This window comes from Hypomesus transpacificus, chromosome 23, assembly GCF_021917145.1.
Source record: "Hypomesus transpacificus isolate Combined female chromosome 23, fHypTra1, whole genome shotgun sequence".
Classification (NCBI taxonomy): Eukaryota; Metazoa; Chordata; class Actinopteri; order Osmeriformes; family Osmeridae; genus Hypomesus; species Hypomesus transpacificus.
Window position 1 is genome coordinate 13,439,369 of NC_061082.1, and position 16,979 is coordinate 13,456,347.

General features: G+C 41.1%; 1 protein-coding gene across 12 annotated transcripts in view; it reads right to left on the reverse strand.

The window, feature by feature from the left end:
- The window catches only part of stat4 (signal transducer and activator of transcription 4), a 114,954-nt gene that overhangs the window by 71,514 nt on the left and 26,461 nt on the right, over positions 1-16,979 (reverse strand). The window contains exons 1-2 of one of the 12 annotated variants that reach the window (XM_047046741.1): positions 832-2,157; positions 624-705 (exon numbers count right to left, since the gene is read on the reverse strand). The exons of the other annotated variants lie outside the window; for them this stretch is intronic. Of the exons in view, the coding sequence (XP_046902697.1) occupies positions 624-705; positions 832-873 (124 nt within the window). The 5' untranslated portion in view covers positions 874-2,157. Of the gene's footprint in view, positions 1-623; positions 706-831; positions 2,158-16,979 lie in introns of those variants that run through there. 12 annotated transcript variants of the gene reach the window in all.

The window sequence follows — 16,979 nt, forward strand, 5'->3', positions numbered from 1 at the left end:
GTGTTTCAAAACCCATTGACACTGTATGACTATGTTTAGCTTGTGTTCTGCTCCTCTCTCTTACCAACCGTCTGTGGAGGAGGGGATCCCTCTCTGAATTGCTCCTCCCAAGGTTTCTTCCATTTTTTCTCCCGGTGGGAGTTTTTCTGGGAGTTTTTCCTTGTCTTCCTTGAGGGTTTAGGTTGGTTGAGGGGCAGTTCTATGGGCGCATGTGAAGCCCTCTGTGACATGCTTGCGTGTAAAAAGGGCTATACAAATAAATTTGATTTTTGATTTGATTTGAACAACTGCGTGGTATTAGGTAAATAAAAGACGAGATGACATTTTTCACAAATGCCTCAAGACACCAAAGTGGGGATATTGTGAATGTAAACAAGTAGGGCTAGTGCAAGGGAAACTGTGAATGTAAACATAACATACTAATACCATAATATGTGGACATCAATTATTGAGGTAGCAGCCATATGCAAAAATATTGAGTGGAGTCTGATGATGTACAGGTGCATGTGGGGTGCATGGGTCTGTCCACAATGCGTGTGGCTTTGCGGAGGCAGCGTAAAGTATAGATGTTTGTGAGGGAGGGAAAAGAGACCCCGACTTTCTTCTTGGCTGTCCTGACTAACCTCTGCTGAGTTGCGGTTCGAAGCGGTGTAGTTCCCAAACCAGGCCGTGATGCACCTCCTCGGGATGCTCTCTATAGTCCCTCTTACAATGTGGTAAAGATGTGGGATGGGAGATGGGCTTTTAGCCACTGCAGGTATACCAAGGAATTAGGTGTTCAACGGTTTAGTTAATGTTCAGCAGGGATGGGTCGCTTTGTGCTGACCTTACTTGCTCTGCACACCTGAGAGATGGCAATGTAGTACTATACATGGACAATTTGTACAGCAGTGCAACCCTCTTTCAACATTTTCTGTCTTTTGGAACGGGGCCTGTGCGGGCCAACGTTCACCTGTAAAATTAGAAAGGAAGATGTTCAATATATAGAAAACGGTCAACAGCAGGCAGTCAAGTGGTATGACAAGAGGTGTGTTCATAACCCTATGAAACATTGCAGTCATACATTGTGTCTTGTCATTTCAATAAGTTGTTAAATAATAGTTGAATAAGCATAAAGTCTGGTTTATTCTATGTCTTCCATCAAGAAGCTCTAGCCTAGATTTTCCAAACGAATTACACTTGCCTCATTTATGCAACACTTGAACTGTGGCCTGACAATAAATGAGGAATAATAAATGTTCCATCAACACGTAAATGAATGGCTGTAGATGGTAGCGAGATCACAAAACATAGCCATCAATTTAGAATGGATGTCAGCATTATTGTGTTTGCTCTAATTAGACTAAACATAGCAAGTTACGAGCTAGCTAGCAAAAACATCAGATCGTGGAAATCAACAACAGGTCATGCTTTCATCTCAATATCATGCCACAGGTATGTGTATAACTTGTATAAATAATCTTACCTCCGGAAAAAGTTTTCCTAGAAAAGTAGAAGCCAACCAAAAAGGTTTGTAAGTATCCAAGCAGCATGAGCTTACTTGATCGCTTTTGGTCGAGGGGTCAGGGAGTCATTTTCCAGTCTCGCCTTTATGGCTCAACTTGGTTGACATTGTTGATAATTTACTAGGTTATGTTACGTTGTGGTCAGATTAAAACGAGTACAAAAATAATGCAGGTGCATCCAGACAGACTAACGTGCTAGGATTGTAATGCATCGTTTTATTTTGTGAACACGGGCTGTGTTGCCAACTCAATAAGTTTACGAAATGGAGGCCAGGTAGAGAAAACAAAACGATGCACAGCAATCAAGTTAGACTGACTGGATGTATCTGAATAATTGTGTATTCGTTATAATCATATATATATATATATGATACATATATAATCACACAAACAACGTAACATACCCAGATAGCAAACTTCATTGAAACTACGTTGAATCAACATTCCGCTGTCAACACTAATTTCATTGAACCAATGTCAGACTCTGATGTTGATTCATCATCATTTTACAGTCTTATTTCATATTGAAACAACGTTGAAATCACAACCCAAAATCAACGCGATATAACAGTATTTCTATGGAGCTAGAAAGCTGACAAAAGTATCTGAATTTGAATGTGGAAGATTATATTTTATTTTAATTGTATTCCACTTAGTATTGCTAGTTTATGTATCCTTAGTATAGTTAGACCACATATTTAAATTTAAGATTCCTATATGTTTACTGTATGCACCTTCCTGCCAAAGCAAATTCCTTGTCTGTGCAAACTTTCATGGCGAATAAATCCCATTCTGACTCTGATCTGAAATATTTGTATGTCGAATTTCATAAAACTGAAATATTTTACTGTTGAATATAGAATATCTGAATTATTTGTAATTTAACAAAACTGAATCATTTTGATCCAGAAAAAAAAAATAGTGAATTCAGATTGCGTGAATTCAGATTCTTGAAATTCAGATTGCTGAAATTCAGATTGCTGGAATTCAGATTGCGGAAATTCTGATTTTGTCTGAACTAGGCCAAAGGTGAAACAGCTTGCATTCATAAGGAAAAGTAGACGATTTCAGAACGACCGAATCTAGATATTCTCTGACCGAATTTTACCTTATAACAAAAGCTAAGAGTTGCTCGTTGGAGGGAGAGTATGGAGCAAGTGCTTATGAAACTTGTCAAAACTTGTCTTCTCCTCTGCCAAAATCGGCAGTTACTGTTACCAAGTGAGCTGAGACAGAGTCGTAGGGCGGCGGAGACCGAAGACACGGAACAACTGGCAAAGCTATAGCCTATATATTTATGTTCCGTTGTTCTCTTTTCTGTGTTGGAGTTCTTTTAAGAGCTTGATGGCATCAACATCCAGCCTGATATAAAGTCATGAACTTCAATTGTGTCTCTTAATTATAATACCCACACAGAAAATCCAGGTTGAATCAAGTCACGCTAGCTAGCTACTGTATTGCTAATAGCCACTTTTGGATGATCAAGCATATTTTTCATTGTTTCCTCCTTATTCCTATCAAAGTCAATGTTCAGCCTATAGGCTATGTTCATTTCCTAAGTGACATTTCAGATCGGTTATGGATAGTGAAATATTTGCTGTCTGAGAGATCGGATAGTATTTAAGAGCTAAGGAGTTATCTATAATTAAGAATAAGGAGTTATCTATAATTAACAGGATATATCTGTAGTGTGGCCGGGTGTGATTTGATTCATCGTCCACACATCGTCTGGAAGTCAGTTTCGATCAAATGCCAACGATTTCCATACTAGATCTTGCCGACGTATCTTCTACACATAGGGACGTATGTGTGCCATCCCAGATACGTATGTGTGATCTGGGTCTTCCTCCAACTAGCAACTCAGTTTGTTCTGAGGTAAAGTTCGGTCGTTCTGAAATCGTCTACTTTTTCCTGTGAAAGCAAGCTGTTTCACCTTTGGCCTACTTCAGACAAAATCTGAATTTCCGCAATCTGAATTTCAAGAATCTGAATTTTAGAAATTTGTATTTTCGGATCAAAATAATTCAGTTTTATTAAATTTGGCACACAAATAATTCTGATATTATATATTCAACAGCAAAATATTTCAGTTTTGTGAAATTCAACACAAATATTTCAGATCTTTCATATTCAAATTCAGATACTTTTGTCAGCTTTATAGCTCCATATATTTCCACCAATATTACTATTGAAACAACGTTGTAATCATAACCTAACCTAACTAAAGATCAACATGACTTCAATGGAATTTCAATCGATATGAAACCACAAAACGTAGCCTATAATAGGTGAAAATGTCCTGCTTACAGCCAGGATGAATGTTATGAAGGCTATCCTACACATTGGGTTTATGTGATATATAAATGAAAAAAGACAATTTTTATTAGTAAAAATATTTATTTGTAATTTATTTTATTTTTTTATCACTCCTGCTCTGTTTGGCGTCCAACCCCACTGTCTGTGGCATAGCAAAGTCATTTTTGTGTGGCCTGGGCAAATGCAAATTCTGAGATTCCCGTCCCCATTTGCTGAGTTAGGGCATCTAAAACAGAAAACATACAAACAAACACAGTTATAACTTTCAGTTGTGAATTTTTATGCAGATGAATTGTTCACTGTGTAATCAAGTCTGCAGTCAAACTTTCCAACGTTACCATTACAGTTACGACCGTTTCTTACATTAATTTGTAAAAGATTTGCCACAGCAACTAAGAAAAGTAGCCTCCTAGATTGATATATCTAAACACCATCTCAAACTAACAACGTGTAACTTATCATCATTGTATTGTGCAGCGTCAAACTTGACATTTCTCTATTGAAAGTGGCTGGGCTGTCGATCACGCCAGTAGACTAGCCTAGTTCTACGTTAGCACAGTCTAGCTCTACCAAATTGAGAAAATGACGATTCTCGACATAACCAGTGGACTTTTAAGCCGGAATGTTTGAGCTTGGCATGTATCTACCTATGAAAGTACAATGTTTTGTCATAACAGGTTTTTTTATATCCACATTTCTGACGAGGGACTAGAAATAGCTCTAGCCATTAGCACTAGCTAGCTACAGTACCAGTACAGAGTTGGTAAATTGGCTATACACATTCAAGAATACAATGTTGATGAAAACTTCACTATGACTGATTGATCTATCACATTAGATCAATATTCTGCTTACCTGATGTGGATCCACAAATGAGAAGAACAAGTTCATCTGACGTTTATTTACCAAACGATGGTTTCCCGGTCAACTATAACTCAATGACTTTTCGATCATATTTCCCGGTCAACTATAACTCAATGACCTTTCGATCATATTTCCTGGTCAACTATAACTCAATGACCTTTCGATCATATTTCCCGGTCAACTATAATTTAATGACTTTTCAATCATTGTTTTTATGCGCGCATTGTTCCCGGTCAACTAGCTCTATAATCATGTTTTCATTTAACAGTCAACTATAATTCAATGACTTTTTAACAATGTTGCTGTTTACCCGGTCAACTACAAATCGATGTTTAATCAATTAATCAGGACAACTATAAATCAATGTTGTTCAAATGTACCCTGTGTTTCATCGATATTGCTATAGTGATTCAACGTTTATTTAGCATTGAGATTTAAATCTCAACCACGATTTAGATAGAATTGATCTTCCATTTAGATGGAAGATCAATATTGTTTCAATGTCGTCTTGCTATCTGGGATGGCCTAGTAAATTAGCATCAGCTAACTGGTTGATTTGACTCTACTACACTACGAGCTAGCTAGTTTGGCAAAAACATCACCTTGTGAAATACAACAGTTCATGCTTTCATACACGTATCGTTCAAAATATATATGGGTGGTATAATTTGAGTTGTACAAATACTTCGGTCACCAGAATCATAGCCAAAATATATACTTTAAAGGTTTCCACCAGTCCCCTGAAGTAGAAGAAATACGTGACGAGAAGGCGGGATAAACAAAACAACCAATGAATGGAGTAGTCGTCACTAATACGGGGTGCAAACTAGGTCAATGGAAAATGCGAACCGAGAAATGCTGAAATTGTATAGCAATTCGATTTTAATGCGTCATAATCAATTTCTGGAACGATGACATTGATCCAAACTCACGCGCATAAAAACTCACTCTGGGGGACCAGTCAAGAAATTTAGAACGTACGTGTGAAAGAGTTCTACATAGAACGCCATCAATGCAAATGTACCACATTTAATATTATGGTTATATTAACTGTGAATACTATGATATCTGTTCACAGACTAGAGTTTGACACTACTCACCATTAATGGGACACCTGATGTTGTCCGGAGCTGCCCAACTTAGTGAAATGTGCATGGAAGCGGGACTTGATGCGCAACACTGCAGAGAATGTGCTTTTCCCAAATATATGTTTAGCCAAATATGGAAAGCACTTTAGCATTTAGTAATCTAAGGATCTGTCCAGGGACAGTTATCCACATTTCCACACCTGATGATGCTTGCTGCACTGTATGGGTGTTTCCTCTTGCCTGAACATCCATCAGTTCATCTTCAAGTGATTGGCGGGGCAAACCGAAAGTTTCAGCCAAGGCCTTGATTTTTTCCACAGGGAAAGTGGATGGCTCTCTGATGAAATGTCCAGCAAATTTTTGTTTCTCAAAATCTGAAAAACTAGACAAATTGTTCTTGCATGTGATTGACTGTTGCAACAAACCTTTCTCTTTGTTGTGGGTCTAACACACCCTCAATTGCATCCTTCCGCAGTGGGAAATTAGTGAAATCCCCATCTTTGAGTTATGCAGTGTACAGTCCTAACTTAGCCCTTTGAACTTCTCAATACAGCACAACAGGTCGCCAACATGTTTTCGAAGTTGCAAGTTCAGCTTGTTTAGGTGAACTGTGATGTCTGCAAGAAAGGCAAGAGTTGTTGTCCACTCTTCTCTCAAGACAATGTCATTAGGAAAGTGAACTATCTCTGGGAGTAAAGCCAGAAAGCGATTTAAGACTTCCCCCCGACTTAACCATCCCACTTCGCTGTGCAGAACAAGGTCTCCGTAGGCCCCATCCAATTCGTCCAAGAATCCAACAAACGGTGGTGCTTGTTGGATTGTTGACCACCTTGACCACAGTCTCCATTACCTTCATGAGGTATCCATCAGCTAACTTGCTGCACAGTGCTTGCTGGTGGACAATACAATGAAATGCCAACAAGTCAATAGAATTTCTACACATTTCAGCAACAAGACCCTTGTGTTTTCCCGTCATGCTGTGACGGGTGCTGTCAGTAGTGACTGAGACAACAGAGGATGCCAATATATATGCTTAAACGCCTCTACTTCCTCATGGACTCAGTCATCCTCATTAACATTTACAGATGCACTATAGAGAGCATTCTAACTGGTTGCATTACAGTGTGGTATGGGAGCTGCACAGACAGGGACCGCAAGGCCCTACGAAGTGTGGTCCGTTCTGCTGAGTTCATCATCAGCAGGAAGCTTCCATCCCTACAGGACACCTACCACACACGTTGCCTCAGGAAAGCCGACAGGATTCTAAGAGACTGTTACCACCCATCCTTCAGTCTCTTTACCCTGTTGCCTTCTGGCAGGCGTTACCACAGCATCCGGTCGCGCACACGCAGACTGGACAACAGTTTCTACCCAAGGGCCATCAGGCTTCTGAATGGACACTGATTCACTGCACACTAGTCACTTAAACACTGTCACTTTCAGCTACTGGTTACTCTTTCAGTAACATTGCACTACTGTGCCTCACTGTACTTCGCCATCAGGCTCCAGTATGGTCATTGACATAGTCACTGATCTGCAATTTTGCACTATTGTACTGTACTCCACCTAGGTTAGAATAGGTTATAGGGTTGTAATAGGTTTTATGTGCATTTAGGGTTAGTATACTGTATTATTTATTGTTATCTGTATATTTAGGAAGTTTTAGTACTAGGGTTAGTATAGTCGATTATTTATTGCTATCTGTATATTTAGGAAGTTTCACTTATTTTAGCTCAGCATAGATGTAAATTATGTTCTGTGTACTTATATGTTATGTTATGCCAGGTGCTTGCGTTGTCTTGTCTTAAGAATATCAGTGCCCAGTCTGACCATGTGTTGTTCTGTGTACCTGACAAATAAAAGACTTGAACCTCTCAAAGAAGTTGGTATGGGGCAATAAAAGGCAGAGGTTCACCAATCAGCGAAAACCTCCATCTACATATTGTGGAACCATTTCAGAATAATGTTCGTCAATGTAAAATTTTGAAGACTTTGAATATCTCATAATCTACAGTACATCATATAATAAAATAATTCAGAGAATCTGGAGAAATCTGTGTAAGGGACAAAGGATAAAATAATCACTGCATGCCTGTGATCTTCAGGCACTGCAAAAACAGGCATGATTCTGTAATGGATATCATTGCATGGGCTTAGAAACACCTCCAGAACTTATTGTCTGTGAACACAGTTTGCCGTGCCATCCACAAATGCAGGTTAAGGGGAGGTACTACAGGTGAATAGGAAGAAAAAAATCCTGTTCTTCTATCAGAATGAAACTTAACCACATGAATATATCCCAAAATATAAGACATATTTGTATTGTGACTTTTAGTTTCCCCCCCAATAAATTATGCAAATGACGTGTTTCCTCATGAAATATACGCTAATTAGATACAATACAATGTAGAACACGGCAACTACTTCATTGATGAAGTCAGAACTTTTTGTTTTGTTTTGATGGGATCAATAACTAATAGTAATTCACAATGTGTGCTTCATGTTTTGGCTACCAGCAATGTTTGGGGCTATCTCGCTGTTAAGATCAGAGACCTATGCACTTTTGTAAAGCTCTGTCTTGGATAAAAGCGTCTGCTAAATGCATTTAAAAAAAAATTGGGGTGGCAGTACTTTTTCTTGGGGTGGCAGCTGCCAATATGATTTAGCTAGCCATATGCTTGAGAGAATAAGCTTTCCAACAATATACAATTAATTCAAGTCATTTCTTAACTTGTTGAGACAAATTTCAATAAAAGATGGTAGAAGACCATGATCAAAGGTTTTGTTTACTCTGCGATTTTTTTTTTTTTTTTACATTTTTGGGCAATATTTGTGGCATGTTATGAAAGTTTAATAGTTATAGAACCAAAATATCCAAAAATATAAAAATTGACAAACTGAACAAAAATCGCGGTTTTAGCGTGTAGTACCTGGCCTTAAAGCTTTATCATGCAAAGAAAAATACATATGTGAACATGATCCAGAAACACTGACATATTATTTGGGCTAAAGCTCATTCAAAATGGACTGAGGTATAGTGGGAAAACTGTTCTTTGTTCAGACTATTTTAAATTGGAAATTATTTTGGAATAATCTGCGTCTTCTGGACTAAAGAAGAGAGGGACCTTCCGGCCATCCGGTTATCAGCGCTCAGTTCAGAAGCCTGCATGTCTGATGGTATGGGGGTGCATTAGTGCCTATAGAATGGGCAGCTTGCACATCTGGAAAGGCACCATCAATGCTTAAAGGTATATACAGGTTTTACAGCAACATTTGCTTGCTTCCAGGCAACATCTTTTTCAGGGAAGGCCTTGCATATTTCAGGAAGACAACGTTAAATCACATCTTGCATATGTTACAACAGCATGGCTTCATACTAGAAGAGTCCGGGTGCTGAACTGGCTTGCCTGCAGTCCAGACCTTTCACCAGTTTAAAACATTTGGTGGATCATGAAACGAAAAATATGACAAAGAAGACCCAGGACCGTTGAGCAGCAAGAATCCTGTATCAGACACGAATGGGACATTCCTCTCCCACAACTGGGGCCTGTACTACGTCAAGATCAACATACTCTTGATTACTTTCAGTTACCCGGCTACACGAAGCCTAACAATCGCAATAACGATAGGTTATCAATGATCATTTATTAATATTGTAGGAGTGAAATGTATTACCGTTCTCGGTAACACTTTAGAATAATGGTCCGTTGTTAACAAGTAGCTATGCAGGAAGTAATAGGTAGTTCTACATTAACACCAAATTTAATACTATTAACTAATATGGAACCAAGATTAACTAAGCAGTACGTAATAGCTAATTGACAACAAAGGTAGTTCCTTGGTAGGTATTTGGTTATTACTAAATAAATGTATCCTCTTGAGAACCAATTGTGAACTATGACCAATTAGGAAAGAAAAAACAATTAATTACTAATCACAAAAGTAACATGTTTAAAAAGGGAACAATTTGGTTGTTTTACTCTTAACATGGTCATAACTTTTCAGAAGCTTGTGCCTCAAATGGGTTCTTTGTGGAAACCAGTTTGTTATATTATATATTATATCCCCCCAAATATGTTAACTACAGGTTGGACGTATGTTTTATGTTTATTTCAAACTTAAACATGGTATAATACAAATCATGATTATTTGTTTAAAACATTTTATAATTAGGAAGTGATACTGACACTCATGATTGGATTAGTTTACTATTATGAGCTCTTGAGTGTCAGTTCAACGTCTCAGACTCCAAAGACCTACCTTTATGTTACAATAGCCGCCTGAGGAGGACTTCTCTTTAGGATATGAACATAAACATTGATGTTCTCTTGTGAAAAACTATTTACATCCTACATTTATGTTGCGATAAGCGCAAAACCACATTTTCCAGATTACAACGTTTGTTAGAATATCACTAGTGCCTCACAGAAATGTATGCCTGTACCGTATGTGTCAAATATAAAATTAGACTTATTATAGGCCTATTACTTGTGAAAACCAGTATAACTGCCCACTAATTACTCAAGCGCTACCTTGTCGTCCTACAGGAACTACTTGTGATGTGGACCATTATTTTAAAGTGACAAACATGTTAACTCCTCACTAATTACTCAAGCCTTACCTTGTCATCCTGCAGGAACTACTTGTGATGTGGACCATTATTTTAAAGTGACAAACACGTTAACACCTCACTAACATGTCACCTCACAAGATCTACAACATAAAACAACAGCAGTGATTGGATAACATTTTTTTAATTATATGTACTGGAAGATTTCCATGAAATCGTAAAAGAAAATCCTACGTAATACAAAAATGCCCATGGGCATGCAAGAAGGAAGCATTTTGTAAAATATGTATATTATTCTAAAGTGTTAAGCTGTTCTCTGCAGTGACAGGAAATACAGTGGTGTTGCTGCCACCACCCACTGTCGTCCCACTGTGCCATACAGAGGTAACATTGAAACTAATAAGTCATACGCCAGTTTGTATGCCATATGTGGTTGCTGAATATTGATCAAATATGCCGTTTACTTGTGGAGGTCCTAAATTATCATGAAACTGTGTCTGCCTGTTCAGAGAATGCTTTGGGGGTACACATTTTAGTTTTTTTACCACTTGCAACACAGATGGTGACAGTGTGTGAACATGTGGCTGTGATTTAAGTGTCTGTAATGACTTGCTAATGGTGGTGGTCCGAACATGAGACACAAGTCCTTAAAGTACTCATTTCAAATATGACTCAATTGATTACATTGCTATGGTGTTAAACTCAGCAGGAAGAGGAACTTCTTCCTCCCCCTGATCCTAGGGCCTCCACTTCAAGGCCAAGACAAAGACACAAGGTATAAGCAATGAACCTTGAAACACAGTAGTCAAATGGACACCTTCAACTTTCTCCAAGTGTGCCTTGCAATGGGACATTGGGCCTCATTCACCAATATCTTCCTGAGTAATTTTTAAAAATGTGTTCTTAAGAAAGTTCCTAAGAAAAATCTACGTGTGATTCATGAAGTGTTCTTAAACAGCAGAATTGTTCGCAGGTGTGTTCTTAGAATGATGAATCCCAATATTTCGTAAGTTGAAAGCTCGTGCCCCGTTGCTCTTATTTGGCATAGGTAAACGCCTAGTTAATTTCCATAAAAGGGCATGATATGGCAGGGCTGTGTGCACACTCAGAGAAATGTCAAAACGACGTGGTAAAGACGGTGGAGGCCTCGACAAAAGACAGTAAAACTTAATAATAATTCTGAAGTGGAGGTACAGCTGCAAGAAGTTAGCGACAAACTACACATCATATTTAATAGCGTCAGCTGTGGATACAAAGCAGTAAATAAAACCGATGCATGGTATGCAATTACTCATGCAGTGAACACTGTATCTGGAGAAGTGCGCAAAACTGATGAAGTGAACAAATAAATGGTTTCACTTTAATCTGTTCTTAAGCAAAAAAATATAAAATCAGTTGACTGTTACAAATATCCATAAGGACTGCTCTTGGTAGCCTAAAGCGTCCCAACTGGTAGCCTACTCGTCACTCTCTGCAAATAAATCGGTATGGTCAAGGAAGATGTGATCCCTCCTCAGGGAACGATCTGCAACATTTTGCAGCAGCAATAAATACGCCATTGTGTGGTGTAGTCCTAGTGTGAGAGCGTATAGCATCCTACTGAAGAGAACTTCGAGAGCGCTGCATTGACTGCGAGTGATCAAAGCTGTAATATAATATTGAGTTTAGCTAAAACGTAGTCTCTTGGGTAGAGCTGAACGGTCAGCAGTTAGATTACCAGTTTAAACTGGTCAAGAAGTAGCTAGCCAGTGAGTCATTTTCGTTAACAGGGTATCTGTGCATTAGCATATTTAAGGCGGCTAGCACTACAGAGGCAGCCTCGTCTGGCAGCCTCGGTGCACGAAGACTCAGTCGAACAAAGACAAGGGAGTCTACCTGTGGGAGTCCACCGAGGAAGGCCGACGGAGCCAGATCACCTCTGATAAGTATCAACCTATTCATATTTAGATTATATTCTACTTAGAACGTATTCATAGCTAGCATGTGTTTCCTTAGCATTTCTGTTCATTACACTACCCGTAGACGTAGATATGTCACAAAGTATATTCGGTCAACTTCTAACCTTCACTACCCATCCAGATCTTCTCCACCTGCCCTCTCTCTTTCTTTAGGGCTCTGGAACTGCCAGTCTGCTGTGAACAAGGCAGACTTCATCCCGGCGTTTGCATCCCATGCTTCTCTTCACGCCCTTGCGCTGACAGAGACGTGGATCCGCCCAGAGAACACTGCAACTCCAGCTGCTCTCTCCGTCAACCACTCCTTCACTCACTCACCCCGCTCAAACGCAAATAATTTTAACACCATTGTGTGATGCTAACTGATCCTATCAAATCATATTTGTGGAGGAGCTGGACATGCTCCTCAGCGTCCTCCCGGATGATGGAACCCCCCTGATAGTCCTTGGGGACTTCAACATCCACCTCCAAGGAACGCAGGCTGTCGACTTCTTGTTTCTCCTGACTTCCTTTGACCTGACGCTGCTGAGCACACCGGCGACCCACAAGGCAGGCAAACAGCTAGACCTCGTCCTGACACGTAACTGTATCACTGACTTAACCTCTGTAACCCCACTGCACATGTCTGATCACTACTTTATCCAATTCTCTGTCTTTCTCCCTCCAACCCCTCCTACATCCCCTCCCCTCGTAACTTTCCGGCGCAACCTCCGCTCCCTATCCCCCCCCCCATTTCTCCTCTATTGTAATATCCTCCCTCCCATTGACGAGTTCTCGTCCCACCCCACTAACACTGCCACCGACATCTTCTTAACCACTTTAACTGCGTCACTTGACTCTCTCTGTCCCCTGTCAACCAGGCCTGCACGATCTTCTCCCTCCTGCCCATGGCTTACGGATGTTATTCGTGAAGAGCGGTCCACCCTTCGAGCAGCGGAGAGGAGATGGCGCAAGTCCAAAGACGGTCTGGACCTTGATAAGTATCACTCCCTCCTTAAATCCTTCTCTTCTCACATAACTGCTGCTAAAACCCTCTACTTTCTTAACAAAATTAACTCTGCTTCAAACCCCCACAAACTTTTCTCTACCTTCTCCACCCTTCTTAACCCACCTCCCCCACCCCCGCCCTCCACCCTGACAGCAGACGACTTCTCCTCCTTCTTTGAGGAAAAAGTCTCTGACATTAGCAGTCGGTTCCCTAAACCCACCTTTCCTACCCCCTCACCTTTCATGACTGACCCAACTAAATGTCTAAACTCTTTCTCTCCCCTGTCCGAGTCAGAGCTCTCTGACCTCATTCTCTCTCATCGCCCCACCTCCTGCCCCCTTGATCCTGTCCCCTCCCCTCTCTTTCAAATCATCTCTCCCTCCATCATAATTTTACTGCTCCATGTCCTTAATACCTCTCTTACTTCCGGCACTTTCCCCTCTGCCTTCAAACAGGCCAGAGTTATCTACATACTCAAAAACCCTCCCTTAACCCAGCTGTCCTCCAGAACTACAGAGCGGTATCACTGTTACCCTTCTTTTCTAAAACAATTGAACGTGCTGTATCTAACCAACTGTCAAACTTTCTCTCTCAGAACAACCTGCTTGACCCCAACCAATCGGGCTTCAAGACTGGCCACTCCACGGGAACTGGCCTCCAGTCTGCCAGAGCGTCTTCGAGGTCACCCATCATTATTCTGCTGGACCTTTCTTCAGCTTTTGATACGGTTAACCATCAAATCCTGCTCGCCAGACTTTCTGAGATGGGCATCACTGGCACTGCACTTCAGTAGATCTCATCCTACCTGTCGGGAAGATCCTACCAGGTCTCCTGGGGAGGACCCCCGCCAGCTCTCCACTGGTGTCCCACAGGGCTCCGTCCTTGGACCCCTCCTCCTCTCCCTGTACACCACCTCGCTTGGACCAATCATAACCTCCCATGGCTTCTCCTACCACTGCTACGCTGAGGACACGCAGCTGTACCTGTCGTTCCCCCCGACTGATCCGGGGATCTCAGCTAGGATCGAGGCCTGCCTCACAGACATCTCCGCCTGGATGACCAAGCACCACCTCCAGCTGTACCTCGCCAAAACAGAACTCCTCATCATCCCGGCCAAACCTTCCATCTCCCACGATCTCTCAATCACCCTGGGATTGGCTACGATGACCCCTTCATCCTCTGCCAGGAACCTCGGAGTAACAAGCTTTCCCTCACTGCCCACATTGCTGCGGTCTCCCGGTCGTGTAGATTCACCCTCTACAAAATCCGGAAGATCAGGAGATACCTGTCTGAAAATTCCACCCAGCTGCTAGTCCAAGTACTTGTCCTCTCAAAGTTGGACTACTGCAACTCGCTGCTCGCCGGTCTCCCAGCATGCGCAAGCCGCCCTCTCCAGAGGATTCAGAACGCGGCGGCCCATCAGGTCTTCAATCTACCCAGACGCTCCCATGTTACCCTGGTCCTCATCTCCATCCACTGGCTTCCCATCACGACCCGTTTCAGATTCAAGACTCTGGTACTGACCTTCCGAGTGGTGAACGGGACTGCACCCGACTACATCAAGTCTCTCCTCCAGCCTTACACCCCCACCCGCCACCTACGGTCTTCTTCTCACAACCGTCTGGTGGTCCCACCGCTCAAGAGCGCCCGGTCCCAACACAAGCTCTTCTCCTGTCTGGCCCCCCAATGGTTGAATCAGCTCCCCACCTCCATCAGGGACACTGACTGTATAAAAAAAAAACTCAAATCAATTTACGCTGCTGAAACAACACCACTCTGCTGGTTTACGCTTAGCTTTTTGCGACATAACTCCTATTTTCAACGATCGCCTGATCTGGGCAGCACAGTCTAAGCTTATTGAGGTCTAGATTGACTTTTAGTGGAACGGAACGTTAGTGGAATGGCTTGAGGCTTATGTCTAAGTTAACGTTTACCCAAGTGAGACTTATTCGTGTTAGCGCGACTTGCGTTAGCGACGTGGATGGAACACCCCCCTGGTCTCCTAAGTTCCCAGACATATACAAACTGTTGTTAGAAGATGAAATGCTACACAGTGGTGAATATGTCTTTTTCCAAACATTTGAGATGTGTTGCTCCCATCAAATTCAAAATTATAGTATTCTTTCCTTAAAATTGTATATTTAATCAGTTTAAACATTTGATATGTCCCAACTTTTTGGGGATTGGGTTGTACATTTCAGCCATTTTATATTATATTCCTTTTGGCTGAATGTATGTATCCTACACATACATACCAAGTTTTAAGTCAATTGGAGTCATGGTTCATAAGAAGATATTTGTAAGTGTTCCCAAATTTTCACCCTACATGGCGTAGACCCCGAGGCCATTTGTTTTGAGAATAATGGCTGGCTGATGAAGTTATTGGCTGGATAGCCAGCTCAGCCAAAACCTAAATGGCTGCTGCAGCCGCCAAAATGTTAATAGCTACAAATGGCTGAAGCTGCGACTTCATGTCTACAGATGTGTATGTTATACTGATTTACTAGATCTCAATATTTCCAAGTTGTAAACAGTGTTTCCTCTAGGATTAGGATTTTTTTTTGCAGTGGGGGCAGGTCTGTCCGACCTATCAACAGACATGCAGTTTACTGTAGCTAGCAAGGGAAGAATAAAAACAACGAAAATCTCCAGCTAACTTAATTTAAATTAACAATAACTATAGACTAATACAATAACAGGCTTAAATGAACTGACAACATTGGTTATACGATTTACACAAGGACGCACACACGCAATCTCAACTGCGATGTCCGTGCTATGTCCGTGTATTCTCCGACATAGACCCCAAAGCCATTTGTTGTCCGCCACGGCAAAATCAACATAGAGGAAACACTGCTAAAAGAGTAGCCTACAAAAATATAAATAAAACACTAGTCTTGTCACAACGACAAACGGCATTGTAGTCCTGACAAAACGTCATTCTTACTTCCAAAAACTGAAGATCTAACAAAAGTCTCCGCCATTTCAGCTCAGCGTGAGAGAAAAATGCATTGCTTCTTTTACTGTCTATGTCTATGATCATCACTATAGGAAAACGCGCAATTTTAATTTGTCATCAATTCACTGAGTCCTGTGTATCATAGCAACGAGCACGAGACTGGCGAATCTGGTGTGCAACATTGATTTAGTTTATCGTGTGTGTATGTCTCTATGTGATACATAGAATTATGGTTTGATGCTAATAATTTCAGCTGGCTCAGCCAAAATAAACAAGCAATATCTGCAATAATTTTCTGAGTTTTCTAATAAGAGACAAACAAATCCTGTGGATTTATTTCCCACTTTTCTGCTCCAAGTGGCACAATTAGAGGGCATTTCTGTCAAAGGCTTAACTAGCTTGAGCAAATCGAAAGGCAATGGTATTTGTTTTTACACAGTGGCTGGTGTGAAGATGTGACAGTGATTCTGAAGCACTGTTCTCCTTACATTTACATTTAGTCATTTAGCAGACGCTCTTATCCAGAGCGACTTACAGTAAGTACAGGGACATTCCCCCCGAGGCAAGTTGGATGAAGTGCCTTGCCCAAGGACACAACGTCATTTGGCACGGCAGGGAATCGATCCAGCAACCTTCTGATTACTAGCCCAACTCCCTCACCGCTCAGCCATCCGACTCCCTCCGATCTCCTGATCTGGAATATTTTTTTATTAACTGCCAACCTTTTTACTCGC